Source organism: Odontesthes bonariensis, chromosome 2 (assembly GCF_027942865.1).
Source record: "Odontesthes bonariensis isolate fOdoBon6 chromosome 2, fOdoBon6.hap1, whole genome shotgun sequence".
Taxonomy (NCBI): domain Eukaryota; kingdom Metazoa; phylum Chordata; class Actinopteri; order Atheriniformes; family Atherinopsidae; genus Odontesthes; species Odontesthes bonariensis.
In genome coordinates, this window is record NC_134507.1 from 27,279,236 (window position 1) to 27,300,285 (window position 21,050).

Here is a 21,050-nt window from a genome sequence, read left to right on the forward strand (position 1 = left end):
CTGATCAGAAACTGTGTCCTACAACAAACTGCAGGATAGTTGATTAGTTTCCACCCATCCATCCATTTTCTTCCAGTTATCTGAGGTCGGGTCGTAGAGGCAACAGGTCCAGGAGGAAAGTGCAGACATCCCTGATCAGATGGGAAATATGATCCCAAGCATCACGATACAGGCTCAAAAGTTGTACAGTGTGTACTTTTACAGGCGCAGCATTGTTCCGATATGAACCTATATAAGACCTCCAACCCGTTTAAGGTCGTATTCAGAGGAAGATCCGTGGTCACATTTATGGACATGTGTGCGTCTTAATCACAAGACGCACACATGTCAGGTAAAGGAAGGGCAACATCCAGGTTCATCCAGGTGCTTGCTCTTGATTCTGTTATTATTCGTTCAACACTGCAGTTGAGCTAAAGGAAATGTCAGGTGTTGTGCCGAAAAATGCATCCCCTGATTGTCCCCTGCTTAGAAGAGAGTGTTTACTTGGTTGAATTAACAGATGCAAATTTCAATAGGTTCAAAATTGTCTTTAAAATTTAAATAATCAAATTTCCTAGCTTTAGGTTAATTTTTTTTAGATTATTTCATCTGGGTTCTACTGAGTAAAGATTGATATTCATAGAAAATGTTTCCAGCCGTCTTTCGGGCTTACTGTGAAAGTGTTAGTCACGGCCCTTACTTTGGAATATTTGCACAATAATATAATAATCCTGTCCAGGGTGTACCCTGCCTCTCGCCCATTGACCGCTGGGATAGGCTCCAGCCCCCCCCCCGCAACCCGACCGACGGATTCAGCGGTATAGAAAATGGATGGATGGATATATAATAATAGGGGAAAGAGATGCTAAAATGTGCAATTGTCGGATTATCATAAGTGTACATGTAATCCACATGAAAAAATGAGAAAAAAAAAGTTGAACGAATGAAACACCATTGTCAGCTTAATAATATTATCACTGTAACTTTATTGGATAAATGTAATAGTCCACACCTGAAACGCTCCCGCGAATGAGGATGCATTTCTCGGCAGGCATGCACTTCTCCGGTCCCCGGGGAAGCTGCAACTTGTGCCCCGCCTCTGAGGACCGATGAGCCGGGAGGGGCCAGCGCTGGCTTTGGGAGATATCCCAAAACAAAATGCGGGAAACAGTTTTGTTCCTTTTCCTCCGACTTCTTTAAAAGGTACAGTTTTCTAGAATACAGCAAAGGAGCAGATGCTGTGTTCCGTTTCCCCTGCAGACATTTTCAGTGCAACAGTGGCTGTAAGGAACCAGTCAAGTTACAGAAAAAAACAGTCAGGACACTTGTTGAGTCTTGGAAATGAATTCCACACCGTTACCGTCATGTCCTGAAACAGAAGCCTTATGTTGTTATTATTAATTATGCTAAATAACTTATTTTTACGCCATTTTTGGTTTAAAAAAAAAAAAACGTCGATTTTGGTGCCTTGCCAAATGTCGGGCTCACGCCGCCTATGCAGGTGTACCTGATAAAGTGGCCGGTGAGTGTATAATGAATATATGTGATGAATGGCAGTGGCCCCAGCATTGAGCCCTTAGACAGTCCTACACTACACAGCAAATGTGTCAGTGTTATTTTTTTTAGTATTGGTGTAAATTAACAGGGGTTACTATTATTTTTTACTCAGAATTGATCAAAATGAACTCCCCCTGTAGTCGGGTCATAATGTGAGGTTCTGTGACCATCCTCTGGCAACAATGTTTTGATGATTGATTTGACCTCTATGGACCCTTTAGAAAAGATTTAGCCCCCATGTCCATCCCAAAAATCCCGGCATTTTTTGCTAGAGAGCCAAATTCAAAATGGCGCTCGGCGCCATCTCTAAAAAATAACTTTTGATCTGAATGACCTAGAATCATGTAGAAGGCATTTTTTCATACAAGTCAACCATGAGGATTCCAAATCTGACATCATTTTGATATTACAACTTTGTTGTGACCGCGAAATTCAAGATGGCTGCCATCTAGTACAGTGGTTCTCAACCCTTTTAGGCCGTGACACCCCAAAACAAAAATGCCGGGTTTTTTGGGGGTTTTTTTACCTCCAAAAGTCGCTACTGATTATGTCTTCACCGAATTAATTACAAAATAGCTTAAATTAAAATAATCAAGGTAAATTCAAGTACTTCAATAAAAAATAAAAGAGACTTAGGAAATGTTTAAAACATATGTAACCCATATGTAACCTAAAAAACAAACATTCACCTATCCATGGGGGAGAAAAAAAATGAATTTAGGAAACTTACCGCTACATGTTTCCTCAAGTTAGATGTTGAGTTTCTGCTGAAATGTGCGTTTGTTTTGGTTGACACAGAAGACAGATAATGTAGCTGCTGTTTCTCACTCTTTGTAAGGTAAACATGCTTTCAGTATGAGGCCTCGTCTGTTCAATTTCCCACCGTTGATTCTGACATTTTTCATCTGTTTCTTTGTTTGTTTGCTACGACTGTAAACTGTAAAGCTAACCCGTCCCGCCGCTGAGATTGAGTATGGTCACGTGACCAGACTGCACGGCTGCGTTTGATTGGTGAAACACAGTCAGGTGGTAGAGCCTTTGGCGGAAGTCTCTCTCTCTGTCAGAATAAAACATTAAAATGAGGCGTACGCGGGGGGATAAAAATAATGAGGCGTAGAATACCAAAGAGGTAAGAAGAAAAGTAACCAGCTCATTGTAGCCTAATGTAGCGGAGTAAGAGGACAGTTTCTGCTGCACAAATCTACTCAAGTAAAAGTAAAAAGTATAGTGATTTAAAACTACTCCTAGAATTTTTTCAAAAACTTACTCAAGTAAATGTAACTCGTTACTACCCACCTCTGGTCTTCACCCACACCCATGTGCACATCAAGGTTTTGATAGTTTTACATTTTTTATTTGTTTTTATTTAGCAATTCAGTTTGCTTTTTTGTATCGGTTTAGTTTAGTTTTTATTTTTATTTTGAGGAATTGACTAGTTTTTATTTGGTCTCTGTGAGACCTCTGAAGATGACCCTTTTCCCTTTTAGTTGCATCCCATAATGTTCCCATCAGTCCACATCATGTTTCCATTCACTCGTTTGTACCATATTGAGCTGAGGCCTTTTCTTCCTGCAACTTTAACATCTCTAACTAAAATTAAGCTGATTTTTATCTGACATTCACTTTAGTTTTTGTATTATTATTGTAGTTTTTATTTAGTTCTCATTTTTGGAAAAAATATTATTTTAATTTTCTGTTTCTGTTTACTAATGCATCCCCATACATTATGTGTCGTAAACTGTTTTTGTCTGTATTTAACACCTATTGCCAGTCCTGGGTGAGGGATCTCTCCTCTGTTGCTCACCCTGAAGTTTCTCCACTTTTTTTTTTTTCCCTGTTAAGGGGTTTTTTCCTGGAGTTTTTCCTCAGTTGATGTGAGTCAACGTGCTTTTCTTTTTCAACAGGAACATTTCTATGATCACCAGAGTGGTTCCAGCTACCGAGCGTGGAGGTTGAAAACTATTCAGTGGAACTCTGCTCAAGACGGCAAGAAATCCAGGTCCACTTTCCCCAGGACTCCACGCCGCATCCGTTCAGATGAGAAGCAGCTGACTGGTGATGAAGGCAGGGAAGCCATATCGGTGATGAAACACTCAAGTGATACGACCCTTGTCAAAAATCAGATGAAGGCAACATTCCATCAAAGGCAAAAGCTGGTTCAAGACCCGGATGCTGCCTCTACTGTCCTGGATCTCTTGCCCAGATCGACTAAGACTTCACGATGATCTTTGGTGAGGAGGTGTCTGGTAAATTCCAACATTCTTCAAACCAAGAGTCATCGCAGATTGCTGGAAGAATCTAACCCCGAGTCCACATGTGGATGAGCTACTTCTGTCTGCACTGCAGGAGTCTGGTGATGGTGGTAAGTGTTCATTGAATAGTTGACACAACAAAACAGGACATCGTTGTGTTCTTTCGTGTTTTTGGCCCCTTCACTACAAATCACATACTGCACCTTACTGCTAACCACATTCAATCCATGGTGTGATTTAAGGAAACTTTACTATAACTGATGCTGTAATGCTTATAAGGAAATAAAAGACATTTTATAGTGTCACTTCTAATTCTGAAGAGTGGGACTCTTCTTAGGACGTCGTCATCATCATCACGCCACACCTGGGCTGTGTTCGAAACCGCATACTGCATACTAATCGATCAGACAGTATGCAGAGCGTTTACCCACAATGCATTTCGCTCCTGTCCAAGCCGAAATCAGCCGGCCTGAAGCTGATTTCACTTAAGCTCTAAGCTTTGTAGACTTTAGCAACATTTGAAACATTTTCAGGCGAGAAAGTAGTCGTTTAGATCCCCAACATGTTGAAAATCTGACAAAATACCGGCTATTTACAATTTTGTTCCCACGAATTCGGAGCTACTAAAGCAGCCGCAGTGAGCAACGCACTTCTGGTTATTTTCACAAAATAAAATACCCGTTGCCTTTTATCATAGGGAAAGCCATTACGATACAATTGGTGCTTTTGTTTTGAAAACAGGAAGTGAACCTACCCTCGTTGTAGCTAGCTTGAAACTGCCGTTTTGACAGGAAATGACGATCGGCGACGTCACGTTACGTTGCATCTTGGGTAGTTTGACTATGAGTAGTAACCTCATGATGCATACCCAACATTTTGGAGAATCTAGTATGCATCCGGGAACTTCTCGCTTACTCAAACTCAAACGCATACTAACTCAAAAAGTTAGTATGAGAAGTAGGAGAAGTATGCGGTTTCGAACACAGCCCTGGTTCACAGAAGGATCTGACCGAGAACATGCACCAACCTGGAGACTAAATACTGATGATTAGTGAGTGAAAGCAGCTGAGGTGAGAAACACGGGTGATTTGTTTTCACTCTTCAATTAGTATTTAAGTCTAATTTCTGTTCCAAAGCCCAGCTCACACGGCTCCGTGCAACATTATGTCCACATGTTTTACTCCTGTCTTTATTGTATTGGCCTTGAAGCAGTCCAGTCAGTTTAAAGTATTTAAATAATAAACTCGGACTGTAAACACTAAGATTTTAGGTCCCTCACGGTTGATAAACGCCTCAGTTTCCAGAAAGAGGTAGAAAGGAGGTGATCTCATACTGGAAGCTAACAGCTAAACTTCCCAGAATTTCCAAACTATTTACATGTTTTACAGAATTATGAGCCTCTCAGGAGTCATATGTTAAAGGCCAACTTTCGCTGGAAACCACTTTTGTGTCACTCATTTTAAAATGTGGTAGGTCACAACAAGTCATATGGGTAATTCGATCTACTTGGGCTGCACTGGTCATTGAAGGGTCAACCCACTTAGAGACACAGACAAATGAGCGCGTGAGAGAAGGCGAAACTTTGATTCGTCACTCGGTCGTAAGCCTCGCCCATAGCCTTGTATGGCATGGCCACAGCTAATCTGATGGACAGGCGCTCCGCAGCTGAAATGGAGTCGTGTCTGTGACATGCAGATGCGACTGCAGATGGAAATCAGCTTCTAAACTACAATCTGGTGCAGGTCATCTCTTTACTTTGTAATTAATGTACTTTGCACATGGTCCCTGGCTAAATAAGATTTCAGGTGATCACGGCACCGTAGCTCCATTTCAGCTGCGGAGCGCCTGTAGGTGTCCTGCCGAGAGATCGCGGCACCGATCCTCCCGAGCAGGTCATCAAACTGGGTCCTGGTGAGCCTGAAACACCGCTGGAAGCGGCCGTCATCCAGACGCAACTCCTGGAGAAGGCGGTGAAATTCTCCGAGCTGAATGCACCACCGGATGATGTCACTGACCCAGACACGACGGCGTGTGCGTTTCCGACGAATCTCGGACTGCCACAGCAGGTACAAGGACGCGATGGTACTTATATCGGCCATGGTTGATGAGAGAATGAAATGGATAGCCCCCTGAGCTATTCGCTCGTTTTTTACTCGCGCAAATAAGGCGAGTAAATTCAATTTACACCCGTGGAAATACTCGCGCGAGTAAGGCGGTGCGAATACATGAAGACATGAAGACATGATTTTATCCGCCAACTTTCACAAATTCACAGCAATGATTGCCAATCGTTGCAGTGCAGCAAGAAACTCCGGGCACAGTTCAAACATAGCACGCTGCGGGCTGGCAGTGGCACAGCTCAGCTGGGGTCTAGGGGGTGTGCCCCGTGACGTTTTTTTTTTTTAGAAACCAATCAGAGGTGCCTAATGCTGCGTGTACACCAAGAGCGACCTCCGCTACCTGGTAGCTGGAGAAGCTTCGCTTGAGAATTTGCTTTGGTACTAGCTTTGGTAGCTCGTGACGTCACATTTAGAATGTTCAATTCTTAAAGGCCCCCGCGGCTGTGCAGCACCCCCGCGGAAAAAAACATGAGGAAAGAGAGGGCAGGGACACGAATAACATGATGTTGTTATTTACAATTTGTTATACAAGATATACATCACGTTACAAATGATGTAAAACTACATTAGGTACACCTGAGAAGAGCAGGAATAGCAGAGGCAGCTGTGAAAAATAAACTAAATTCGAAATAAAATCCGAAATAAATCCGAAATAAAACTTAATTGCAGTGAGAAAGGTATGCGTGGGGTTACTACACTATTGTATTGAAGCACTCGACACAGCAATTGCAACAGTCTCAGGATTAAACGAATATTGTTTGGATAGGAACCAAAGTTTACACGTCTGTTTCTGCGAACTCCGCGGTAGTCGGACCCCTACAATCTGTGGATTGCCATTGGTTTTCGCCGAAACGCGTCATAGCTCATTACCATAAAGTTAGCTTGAGTTTAATCGCTTGAATCCGCTCTGGTCGCTCAGTTCTCTTCGCCACTGGAGAATCTGCTCTGGTAGTCCAGGTAGCTCACCCTCCATAGAGAAATAACGATTTCCGGCTCTTGGTGTACACGCAGCATTATTGTCACGTTGCGGATATTCATGAGGAAAACCGGAAAAGCCAGTCGTTTGCCACACAGGCCAATTCTAGCTCACACAAAACAGCTTGAAACAAGGAGACAAGGACGATATTTTTGACAGAAACGATGCACAATGCATTCAATCATAGTGGTGACCACAGTAATATGTATATTTGTAAATGAAATAACGATGGAAGTGGATCATTAAAGTATTTAGCTGTATAGATATTGAAGTGGAAATCTGGACCCAAAGGTTTTGGATGCTTTAAGAAAGAGGGGGTATGTTTGATTCTTTGTTATGTGGTCTCTTTATAAGTAGGGCTGTGTTTCACTCACTATAAAACCCGTTTTATTGTTAAATTCACACATTTGTTGTCATCTTATATAGTGCTGATATATCTTAAACTTTTTACTGTGATTTAATTTGGCTGCTAAAATAATTAGATACTACAACACATGCCTTTAAAATGAAGTTAACAGTGTTTTTATTTATTTTCTCCAATATTTCTACCTCCACGTGTGAAAACAGAAGTTGTTTTGTACTGAAGAATAAAAGCTAACGGAGTACAGATACTGGGAAATGGAGAGAGATGCTGGTTGAATTGCTTTCTCTGTCCAAAACCCAAGAACCTGCAGCTTATTCCACCATGATATCACCGTGCGTTGGCGCTTGTAGTGGAAACACTTTGTCACAGTGCAGACATCTGGGGAGACTTAGTGGCTGCTGTAGGTGGAACAAACAGCGCTCACATCGCACAAAGAGCCTCTTGTTGTTTTCTCCACACAGTTGGAAACCGTCCATCTCTGCTGTGTGAAGGTGAGCCGGAGAAGACTGCTACATTGTCTGCGGGGAACAAGCACCTGTGGTTTCTGCTCGTAATCGCCGGCCTCCTCAGCGTAAGGCATGACGTGAGACTTGGGAGTAGCGCGTTCCAGCTGCTTTGTTGTAACGACATAACACAATATAAGGAAATAAGTTCATAGCTCTTTCTCTTTCTGGACCACCCGAGTAATTTTTGAACATTAAAGAAAGATAAATGGCTGATAAATGATTTTACACACACCTCCAGAGATGGGGACTCGAGTCACTGTGACTTGGACTCAAGTCGACTCGAGTTGCTGTTTTGATGACTTGTGACTTGACTTGACATAAAATAAAAGACTTGAGACTCGACTCGGCACTTGACTTGACTTGAGACACGATGACTTGAATGACTTGAGTGTTAAGCATCTAGCATAACTTCGAACTTTGTTCGTCATTTGAAGATCCATTCTGACCAGCTAATATTATCCTGTTAGCCTGGTCGGTAGTTAGCTAACGTTAGCTTGATATGATACGGGGTGGACAAGTGTCAGGAGTGAGGTGATTTGTGAGGTACAATTTCAATCGCCATTATGACACTAAACACATGGGGAAATACAAAAAGCTAATCAATGAAGAGCAGGCACAGACATCTGAAGCTTTGCTTGCTGAGCTGGAAACGCAGCAAGGCCTCATTTTACCAAACTACACATCTGAGACACAGCCAAGACCACCTTTTTTTATGATCCAATGACATCACAGTAAGTCTTTCTCTGAGGGGAAGTTCATCAAAGAGTGTGTGTGTGTGTGTGTATATATGAGAATGTATGTGTGTGTGTATATGTATACATACATATAGTGTATATATGTGAATATGTATGTTTATATAAACATAAATACATACATGTATATGTATTTATGTCTGAAAAAAATATATACAATATATATGCATGTGTGTATGTAAATATATATATGCACGGTGATCATACTTTTGTACGGTGCAGTTTTGTGTGTCTGATGGGTATTTCGCTCGTGTGTATATATATATACATATATATATATATGCAGAAATGTATTTATATAAGATTCCAACATGGCATATATATATGTGTGTGTGTTTATGTATTAAAAAAGGATATATGTGCATGTATGTCTGTGTGTGTGTATATATATATGTAAAAATGTATATTTATATATGCATGTATGTATGTGTGTATGCATGCGTGCGTGTATGTATGTGTGTATGCATGCGTGTATGTATGTGTCCACGCACACACATACATTTGTATGCCTGTTTTTTTTCACACGTTTGTATGCATGTTTTTGTCATACATTTGACACACATACATACAAACATACATACATACATGCACGCACACACATACATACGCACATACATACACACACGCACGCACATACATACGCACATGCATACATCCACGCACGCACATACATACGCACATGCATACATCCACGCACGCACATACATACGCACATGCATACATCCACGCACGCACATACATACATACACACATGCATACATCCACGCACACATATACATACACACATGCATACATGCACGCACACACATACATACACACATGCATACATCCACGCACACACATACATACATGCACGCACACACATACATACACACATGCATACATGCACGCACACACATACATACATGCACGCACACACATACATACACACATGCATACATGCACGCACACACATACATACACACATACATACATGCACGCACACACATACATACACACATACATACATGCACGCACACACATACATACACACATACATACATGCACGCACACACATACATACACACATACATACATGCACGCACACACATACATACACACATGCATACATGCACGCACACACATACATACATGCACGCACACACATACATACACACATACATACATGCACGCACACACATACATACATCCACGCACACACATGCATACATCCATGCACACACATACATACACACATACATACATGCACATACAAACATACATACATACATCCATCCACGCACACACATACATACATGCACATACAAACATACACACATACATCCATCCACGCACACACATACATACACACATACATCCATGCACACAGGGATACCAGGATAGTGTAAAGGTAAGATTGCCACCTTTCATGCAGGTGACCTGGGTTCAAATCCCCTGCATGAAAGGTATTATCTCCAGTTGCGGTCCTTAGGCAAGACCCCCTTACCATACCTGCCTACCTGTAAGTCGCTTTGGATAAAAGCGTCTGCCAAATAAATAAACATAAATATTAACAAACATACACACATAACATAATGTAACATAACACTACACGGGCATCTGGTTAGGATGCCTCCTGGACGCCTCCCCGGTGAGGTGTTCCGGGCCCGTCCCACTGGGAGGAGGCCCCGGGGAAGACCCAGGACACGTTGGAGATACTATGTCTCTCGGCTGGCCTGGGAACGCCTCGGGGTCCCCCCAGAAGAGCTGGAGGAAGTGGCCGGGGACAGGGACGTCTGGGTTTCTCTGCTCAAGCTGCTGCCCCCGCGACCCGATCCCCGGAGAAGCGGAAGATGATGGATGGATGGTATTTATATATATATATATGTATGCATATATGCATGTAAATACATATAAATTGATGTACAAAACATCCATACATTCATACCTTTAAATTCAACAAAATTTCAAATACTTTATTAGTACAATGAAAATTAAATGTGATACAAACAAACATCATTTTGTGCAGCCATATTTAAGGCATGAAATCTTGTTATTTGGCTACAATAAAGAGGCCATTGTTGAAAAAGAAAAAAAAAAAAAAAATCACAAGAAATTCTTTAGATTAATATATTTTTCCTCTTTCTAACCTTTCAGTACAAATTGGAGCCATTTGGGTTTCACATTTTGGAGTCTGAACTCATTCAGACAACCAGGAGAGAAGACTGACCCAGTCTGAAGAAAATAGTCTCAAAGTAACTAAATAAGGCTTCCAGCACCTCTAAAAGTGCCATATATGTTCTTTCATATTTTTTTTATCTGCCAAGAATATGTACACATGTATCGTGTCAAATTTTAATACTCAACTGCTGTCGAGTCAGCAGTTATAATTAAGTATTTGAATGTTTGACGAAATACCAGCAATTAAATTGTCACAATTTTCCTCAAAAATGGCTGAACTCTTCCTTCAGTTAATTCATTTGGAGAGGAAGTTTACAACACATGTTCCTTCAACTGTAACATCCACTTACTGTTGGAAACACACATGAATGGAAATGACTGGCATTAGAACTATAGACGCTCATATAAAGATACACTATAGAAAAATATAGAACTATCATGCTTTTGCAAATAATAATGAAATCACAGGTTGGCAACAGAAGAAGAAGAAGAAGCCACTGGAGAAACAGGTGTTCCAACAAAACACAGAGGAACCAAAACAACACTGACAATCATCATCACTGTTATCTCACTGTAACACGTCATCTTTGCCACGATAAATCCAACTTCAGTGCTTAAACATTTAAAGAAAAACTCTACGGAAGTACTGAGGGGGTCCAGCTGAGTGTCTTAGCTTCTCTGTTCAGACACATGCAGAGAAGCTGAAGATGGAACAGCTGGGAATAGATAAATAAATGTATATTTTGTTCAACGCAGACAATCCTCTGACCCACGTTTTCTAAAAACTGAGGCAGGTTTATCATCCGAGGGGTGTACAAAGGAGCAAAAATGAGCCTAAAGTCGGAGTTTTAAGTCTCAGGATACACGGAGACTCTTCTGTAACATGTCAGGACGCCACAGCCAGCAGAACTCAGGGCTTCAGTCATCAAAAGTTCTTCACCGATATCAGAATAAACTCATTTATCATGATCATTTAAAACACGAAAAATACCAGTTTGAGAATAAATACGTAATCAGACCCATTGTGTTTGAGTTCCATCTGCTTCCTGACCAATAAGAGAGGAAATCAGTCGCACGTCAACATGTATCCGGAGCTCAGCTTCACACATCACACGTTACAACGAAAAGTCTTAATATGGATGGCGGCAAAACGTAGTAGAGAAAAATGTGCCTTTCTGAAGAACCCTGCTTAGTTTAAAGATGGTCTTAGGCCAGGCTTGGCTGGAATTTACCACTAAGAGGCAGGAAATGCTCAAAATACTAACATTACAAGGCAGAAACATTCCTACCTACAGCAGCGGCTCCCTGCACCTGATCTGTTCTGCCAGGCTGCTAAACCTTTCCTCCCTTCGCCCTCCAAGGTGCTTTGGATTTTGAAGATTTTGGATCGTGCAATAAGGCAGGTCTACTTGGTTCTGTTGAGTTAGTGGTTAAAAAGATCTACAAAGAATACTGCGTTTACAACATATGTTCTCCCACGTCTGCTCAACGCGAGGACACACAGAGTCCCAAAGAAGGGAGGTGACAGTTTCGCTTCTGCTTTTAGCAGGTAACAAAGAAGAAGAAGAAGAAGAAGAAGAAGAAACGGGAGGTTTGGCAAGTTAATGAGGAATAGATGAAAGTTCAGAGTTTGTGTAAAAACCTCTTTGCCAAAGTGGCACTGGGCAAAACCTCAGGCTGTGTGAAACTTGAGAACATTCTTGGGTCCTTTTAAAGCAGCTTGGCATCCGATCTGTCCACAAAGCGCCTGTTCATAGTCGTCCCGTTCGCACCAGCTGCCTCATACAATCAGCTGGAGCAGGATGGTGGCTTCCTACCATCAGAGTGAAGCTGATGATGTGTCCATCCTGTAATCCGGCGCCTTAGAGAGGAGAATCATCCTTAACTTAACGTGTCTCCAGTGTGCAACAGAAACCCTTAAAGACAATCAGCTGATGTTCTGTTGGGTTTGGGTGGGAGTGGGGTTTTCACATGGACAGGTCGGTGTCCGTGTCTGTGGGTGTGGTCTTTGGGCTCTCGCTGCCGGCTCGCTCCTCAGGGATGGAGGACGAGTCGCTGTGGAGGCTGGGCAGCAAACCTGGAACACACCAAGAAACATCTCTCATCTTGATTATTATTTATTTATTTAGTAGTTATTATTTACTTATCTAGGATTGCTTTTAATACCCAGTAGCATGATGACACTTATCTTATTCGTTTTGTTGTATTTTATTGCTTTCACTGTTCTTTTATTGTTTTTACTTATTCTTCTCTTTATTTATTACCTGCTGTAAAGCAATTTGGTACACCATAATGATTGTCTGTAAAGAGCTGTATAAAAAAAGTACATTTACATTTGATGCAACGCGATGTTCTGCTGGGAAAACCTGCCTTCCGGGACTCTATACTCTTCTACACCCTCCCCTCAGCCCACAACTTAGTTTAAAGCTGCAAAAAAATCATTCTTTTATCATGCGAAACATTGACTTTAGACACTGTTTCCACTGTGAATTGTGTTTTTTCTCCTCAGAATCAGTCAGCTGTTCTCCCACCCATCGCAGCTAATGATCCTTCAGAGATGACGGTTTGACTTACGTTCGGTGTCGTACACGGAGCTGTCCGAGCTCGTCCGGTGTCGGCGCTGGGCTGACCTTTGACCTCCATTCACATACTCCTTCAGTACACCTGACCTGAATGGGGGGAGAAAAAAACGCCTGTTAGAGAAGTTCAATTCAGCTTTTTCATCGGTTAAAAACACACAGGAAAAACATTACATATCCATGCTTTCTATTTGTAACCATGGAGACCTTTGTCTGCATCTTCTGGATGATGATGAACACATATTCAGTTTGCGGTGGACTCTATTGAGGCCGTTTGTGACACTTATGGACCAGATGTTGAGCTTTGATTCAAGAATCATGAAACCGTGTCGGGTTCTCCTACAGAAAACTGTGGATTGGGCCGGTAGAGATCTGCTCCTGAGCGTCATCAAAGGAATGCAGCTGTTAAAACCAGACTACAGAGGTAGCAGGGAGGCAGAGCTTTGACCAACAGATGTACACAGATGCCAACAGGAGGCAAGAAGTCTGGGAAGTGACTGAAAGAACGAGAATTCAAACAACCGAAATAAGCTTCCTGTGAAGAGCGGCTGGGCTCAGCCTCCACAACAGGATGGAGGGCTTGGAGGAGAGCCAGTTGGGGGTTAGTTCAGCCATGAGGAGGCCTCCTGGAGGAACTGGAAGGGTTCCCGTGGAGGATAATGACGGGAACACCCAGCTTAGTGAGACGCCACTGTACCCAGAGCTCGGATAAGTGGGAGAAAAAGGATGAATGGATGAATGAATACCGGTGTAAATAATAACAGATGGTGGTCCACGCAGGATATTAGAGCTCCAATAGTAATCTAATGTATACGAGTCTCTTTTCAATATCTGAAGAACAGCCGGTAACCTGTAACATGCCTTCATACGTGCAAATTTACATTTTTATGAATGATTCTGATTTCTCCCGTTCTTCCTCCTCTTTCAGGGATGAAGTTATCGGTGATAAATGGGACAAACGGTGCCTCCACAGCGGCTTACAGTTCTCTCAACTCACAATAATAATTAAAAAAAAGACAAGCTGACGATCTTCCCTGTCCTGAACACACTTCTCCGTGTTGTGTGAACCAATTCTAAAATAAAGCTGACGCGGGACTTCTTTATCGCCGTGAAATCATGTCGTCATCCAATGAAAAATGCTGAAAAAGGCACATTTCAGTCTTTAATCAGCTGCTCTACTAAAGCAGATTAAAGTCACACTCGGCATGAACTCGCTGAGCTGTGGTGCAGGGCTGCGGGAGTCTCACTGTGACGAATTCTCTGTTCGTATGAGTAACAAAGTGTTTAAAGATGTGAAAACGTCTTTAAAGTCAGCCAGCAGGGGGCAGCAGCGCTGCCTCCCAGAGGCAGGATGGACATCATCCTCAGAGGCAGACAGCAGGTCAGCTTTAACTGACAATGTGAAGCTTAACTGAGCCAGGTTTAAAAAATACTCACCTGTCAAAGCTGTACGTTCCAGGGTGACTGATGGACCTCTTTATCTGTGCAGATGGACGACATAAGGGGAGATATATTTAGTGTTCAGCACCGTCCTGAAAGGGTTCCTTCCATCAAACCTTTTCAATAAAACATTTGTGCCACAGCTCTGAAATACGGAAGCCCAGAGCGGACGTGGTACATATAAACTTTTTTCTGGTGGTTTTTTCTCGAGATAACGAGTTCATTTACCAATGGTTTTCGAGGTCACTTTTTCTCCCCAGTCCGCCCCTGTTTATATGTGTTTATATGTATTTCTGGCAAAGGTTTTTACCCATTTTTTACCCCCCTTTCATTGAAAACTGAATAAAGTAGCCTATGAATCAAACATGGAATGTGGAGCGTTTGTGAAAATGCACAAAGCAAATCCCGCTGGTGTGACAAGCATTTCGTTTTCTCGAGATAACGAGTTATTTATCTCGTTATCTCGAGAAAACGATAACGGCACCTCTCGTGCATCATTCGGTAACCATGGAGACGGCCCGGTCCCCTCAGCTGGTCACTGATGAAGTCGACTACATCAGCAGGATCACCCGGGTGTAAACGCCTGTTGAGCTGCAGTCGAGCCGGCCGTCTCCTTAAAGGACGCGGGCTGATATGAAAGTTATCTCTACAAGACAAACAAACAAAACACATAAAACACATATAAACAGGGGCGGACTGGGGAGAAAAAGTGGCCTCGAAAACCATTGCTATATTAACTCATTATCTCGAGAAAACCATCATTGTTTTCTCGAGATAACGACATAATTATCTCGTTATCTCGAGAAAACCATAAAAAAAAAGTTTATACGTACCACGTCCGCTTTGGGCTTCCGTACTGAAATGCTCTGCAGTCACATCTGGGACACTGAGCATGTAACTCATTTTCTAATGTTAAGTTCAGACCACATGACGTCTGATGAGACGGTCACAGTGTTACCCTTTCAGGAGGCCGGAGGTCGGGGGTCAGACTCTGGTTGGCCAGGCTCATACACTCCTCCAGAGTCCGGATGAAAGTTGCACAGGTGGCGCTGAGCAGCGAGGCCTGGAGAGAGATTAATTATCACAAGAGAGATACAGACTCCACAGACAAATTAATAGAACCTGAAATACTATTTTTAATGGGGTCTGGACACATGAACATCACCAAAGAATGTGTTTCGTGAGCCTTTGTCAGACTCCTGCTCCAGCTGTTTTCAGCTGTTCGTTGGTCTTTTTTTGCCTTTGACTTTAATTCAATAAGTTCTGATTAATTTAGCGACTCGACCACTTCTTTACCTTTTTTACCTCAGAATGTATCACACTGCTGATTTGACCGCTCCTCATCTTTCCACTACCACTCTGATGGATTTGTTTAGTTTTTCCATCTTAACGAGGCCCATTTCACTTGAGGAACAGCTCAAAGCTGTCCGAGTAACAACTTCTGAATCAATTATCCAATCACTGGACTGTCCTGAGTAGGGTTTAGTGACATCAATCAACTGATAACTTCCAGCTGTGCATTAATAAATATATATAAATACTATTTTCAACCAATAAATCTGAACATTTAACACACAGCAGATGTAAAACGCTATAATTTGGATAAATAGCCTCAAACTAAAGCGAAGAGTTGGCCCCTCAAGCCCACATTCTTTATAAAAATCTAACATGAACATGTTTAATAAACATATAAAACAACAAAAATCGCGGTAGTTCCATAATATATATTGATCTTAACATCTTCTTTCTGTGTTGGAGTCTAACTTTGCACAAATGAAGAAAATCCAGCAATGAAAAGAAACCTGCGTGGCTTACCTCAGAGGTGGGCGTGGTCTCTGTTTCTACGGTGTGCTGTGATTGGATCGTTTGGACCTGCTGGACGAGGAGGTCACAGTACAGCCGCAGTTCGGACATCTTCGTCTTCAGACAGTCTGGACCTTTAACAGACACAAATGGAGGCCAAACTTCTCACATGTTCTTCTCAACAAACATCCTGCTGACTCAACTCAGACGTGTGTCGCACCTCTGTTTCTGTGACTGTCCAGGGTCCCGGCTTTGGACGATCCCAACGCCACCAGCCACCTCTGCCTCTCTGCAGCGTTCACAGCTCGCACGTAGAAATGCTGCTCGCCGGGGATGATCAACTCCAGACGCGTCGAATCTGTCGGATGAACTGAAACGCAAAGTGTGAGCAGCGTGTGATGGATGTGTTCACATTAACCCTCATACCGGATTTAAAACGCAACTTAATTTCTGAAAGGGACCCTTTTAAAATGACCTAAAAACACCATATGTTAATATTTTTTTCCGCTTTTTTTTTCCATAGATCTTTTATTCCACTTCAGTTCTGATCATAACTGCCAAGTTTTCAATTATTTTCAAAAATTTAACCCTTTAAATATTGGTTTATATGATGTAAACACCAATTTCTGTAAAAAACAACAACACAAAACTGCTATATTTTCAATATATAGAATGCAAAGTGGAATTGTTGAGCGGGGATAATTATGGTCTGGGATAAGTCAATGATCAGCAACAACATTGATTTTTAGGGATTTTTAATTTTTTGCTATGTCTGATTTAAAAAAAACTCCTTAATTTCTGAAAAGGGACATTTTTGTCCCCTTTTAAAACGACCTAAAAACATCATATGTTAATATTTTTTTCATAAATCTTTTCCTCCACTTCAGTTCTGATCATAACTACAAAGTTTTCAATTATTTTCAAAAAATGTATCCTTTAGATACCAGTGTAAACACCAATTTCTGTGAAAACACACACAAAAACTGCTGTATTATCAATGTATGCAATGCAAAATGAAATACTCTATGGGGGAGTAATTGGTCTGGGATATGTCATTGATGAGCTACAACATCAGTTTTTACAGCTTTTTAGTTTTTTGCAATGGCAGATTACAGAAACGGCTCCCATAGACATCCATTATAATGAATACAGCATACAGCTAATAATAATTTTTCAGAAATAAAGGAGTTTTTTTCTACACAATGAAATATTGCATTGTATATGATGTGTGTTTGAAATTCGAAAAAAATAATCAAAAATGCACAACTGGACCAAATATGATGAGTATCACTATCTACAGTGTGAAATTAGAGGAGAAAGTACACCCCAAGTGGACAAAAATGTCCCCTATCAGGGATTAGGGTTAAGGTAGCGAGAATGTTCGGTCTGCGAGGCCCCACCTTTAATGTCACACACAGACATCTTGATGGATCCTTTGCTGCCTTTTCCGACGTCGTCCTCGCTGTCATAGTAAGAGATGACTCCGTTCTCCAGGACAAACCAGCGAGGCTGCCAACCTGACCACAAAACAAAGAAAACAAAAGAAAAAGAAACAAAGTCAACGCTGACCTAGCTGCTCTCATATTAAAGAGATAAGACACCTTCTTCTGCTCTGCATTTACAAGTGGATGAGAGAAGCTGACACTTTGTTGGGATCACGGACGAAACATCCCAACAAAGAAACCTACACAGCTCCTTCAGAGGTCTGAACTACACAGCAGGTGTTTAGGTGGTCAAATCACAGGTTTTTCAGTGTCAAGTGGTCAACTTCTTACTGTGGGAAACCTCATCATGGTAATGTGTGATGGAAACAGACTGACTCTGATTAGAAAAAACATCAATACCTCAGTAAATCGTGTTATAATGTGCTCAAACAAGGTTTAATCTAACAAATCATGTCTGTATTTATGCTTTTATTAAGTGTTTCAGTCAACATCACATCATTGCAAATACCATTTACAATATCAGCCAGTTAAAGTTCTTATGAGTCTGTGAATTTTCTGGTTTGAAATGCTTCTGCATTTGTTATTTTTCGCTGAAATGTGGCGGCGTTATAATCCGAAAAAAACAAGGCTGAAGCTTTCTTCAACGCCGTACTAACACACCAGAATAAACAGAGGAACCAAACTGTAATTATCATCAGGTCTACTTGTGCCTTTCGTGTTGAAGCTGTGACTGATGAGCTCAACTTATTCCCTCACAGAGTTGTTCTTGATTCCAAATATTTGTTTAATATTAGAGTTTATTCCTCTTATTCAAAAGATGAAGCCGGTGTCAACGCTTTTTCTTTCACACGAAAAAGCTCAGAGTCCCAAAATCCTGGTTAAAAATTGGTTCGTGCAGCCCTAGAACCAAAAGACACGTTGAACTTGCTCGTTGGACACTGTCCTGATCTCTTGCTCTCAACAACTATATTTGCACTAAAACACGTCACTTAATGAGCTGCTTTAGGTGTCTGCAGGTGAGACGCCGAAGAACAATTTAGGTGCTTTGTAGAACCTGGATAAGACTAAAAGCTGCTTTTCTACAGCAAGTCCAAAACATTTACAATATTTCATGCTGTTATTTTTTATCTGCAGACGAAGGACTCCTGATTATTAGTGTCTGGAACATAAAATGCTGCAGCTTCCACATCTTATTTAGAACCGGAACACGTTAATGACTCAATAAGTTGTTCTGAAAATAAGTTTCAGTCATTTTAGATTCTTCATCTGGGAGGAGGGAGTGCGGCTTTTCGATGAGGTCAGTCTGTTAAAGTAAAATGTGCATGTGGTCTAATTTTATATATTACTTATTTACTGTTCAAGTGCTCGTGTACTTCTTTCTGCCACTGTGACTAATGCTATTTTTTCCATTAATTAATTTATCTGTGAGGTATTTTGTTGACTTGCACAAACTTCTCAGATGACAATCCCCTCATTCACAGCTGAAATAGTTACAATGAGAGTCACTGAGGTCATAAACGAGTATATTCTGTTCTCTACCACTATTATTTATAGACATGCAATGCTGCCATCTTTAAGGTCAAATGTCCCTCAGGTCCCTGTGGCTCCATAGTTGTGTATTACAACCACTTCTTGATGCCAATAATGGAAAATAAGAACACGACAATCTGAGCTGTAGAGATTCAGAGATGTAAACACTTCCTATTTTCTCAATTTTTAGTAAACTATTATATCTGCACCACAGCTTTTATGACTATTTCAGTCACAGTTACCTTAGTTTCAGAGTTGGCATCAGATTGCGTCTTTGTTGCCTCTTCCACGTGACAACAATGTCTATGCCTGTATATAAGCAGGGTTCACACAGAGATTTGTTTTAATGACAAAGGTGTTACATCCCACAACTGTAGGGGAGCCAAAAGGCAGAAAAATGTGCCCAATCCTACTGTAGTGCACCTTTAAACGTATCTCCCCATCTACCAGCTACTGCTGCAAATACTATTTCATGCATAGGTTCATGAAGTCAGTGTATATCAAAGCAATTATTTTACTTTTGATAGTTTAGGCACCTTCTTCCAAAAGTGCTTGGGTAGTTTCACTTGAACATAACTTTGATTAGACAGCTTTTCATTGTAAAGAAATATATTAAAAACTGTATTAATACTTCTGCTAAGATTTGAGGACCTTTACTTCTGCTCGAGCAAATGCTGGTTTGCATTAAATGTAAAGTACATATCACAACATCACTTTTAAAAGGATGGGTTTAGTAAACTTTTGACTGGTCATGTGGGTAAATCAAGTTTAAAGTGTTTGAAACTGTGTCTGTTTAATCTTGACATTATTATCGAGACAGCGATGCTCGCTCCTTTGTGGTCAGGGAGGATACTAGAGGGCTACATTAATCTTTTAATAAGTTTATTACGTTAATCCACCACTAAATACAGCTGCTGAATGTCGTATCTATGTCTGCTAGCTTCTTGGCTAACCTCACAACTTGTAGTACTACGGGCTAATTTATAACCTGGCAACACAGCAGGCATTAGCAGCCAAAACTCAAATTTAAGTTACTGGTTAGTCACAGAGACAGTTTGTCTAAAACTACCATTAGACTTACCTGTCATGTAATTAGTCCACTTGTACAGAATCCCCTCCATGGCGTCTCCTACCATTGGCTAAAGCAGCTACCTGTTAGCTTCTCGCTGACGGGCTAACCGAGGATGCTAGCTAGCGAACGTTCGCCGTCACCTTAACGAACTCTCTCGAGAGTGACAGCACGTTAGAAAATAACGGTCACTATTAACTACTGTTTGTCCAAACATACATAAAGAGTCTCAGCGGCAATTTGTCTGTAGTGAGATGTTCATAACCACAGCGGGCAGTCAGCTGATACAGAAAAAATGTCAACAAAACATCAGCTTCTGTACGGAAACCCATAGGCGCCATATGTGAAGGAGAAAAAAAAAAAGCGAATGATAAAATTGGACACTAATGTGTCATCGGTTACTGGTTTTATGCAGGTAACCGTTTAAAGGCACGTATTTACATTTCATTGTAATTTTAAGTAAATATATATACTTCAAACTCCAGTACATTTATGAGACAGCTGCAATTACCTATTCA

General features: G+C 41.3%; 1 protein-coding gene across 1 annotated transcript; it reads right to left on the reverse strand.

The window, feature by feature from the left end:
- Window positions 1-10,571: 10,571 nt before the first annotated feature.
- Window positions 10,572-20,848, reverse strand: plekha3 (pleckstrin homology domain containing, family A (phosphoinositide binding specific) member 3). The gene is made up of 8 exons (XM_075480779.1): window positions 20,545-20,848; window positions 17,889-18,005; window positions 16,709-16,858; window positions 16,501-16,622; window positions 15,644-15,748; window positions 14,683-14,726; window positions 13,241-13,335; window positions 10,572-12,743 (listed from the first exon to the last, which is right to left on the reverse strand). Exons 1-8 carry the CDS (start codon window positions 20,597-20,599, stop codon window positions 12,634-12,636), a joined length of 798 nt encoding a protein of 265 aa, XP_075336894.1. The 5' UTR covers window positions 20,600-20,848; the 3' UTR covers window positions 10,572-12,633.
- Between the last annotated feature and the right edge of the window lie 202 nt (window positions 20,849-21,050).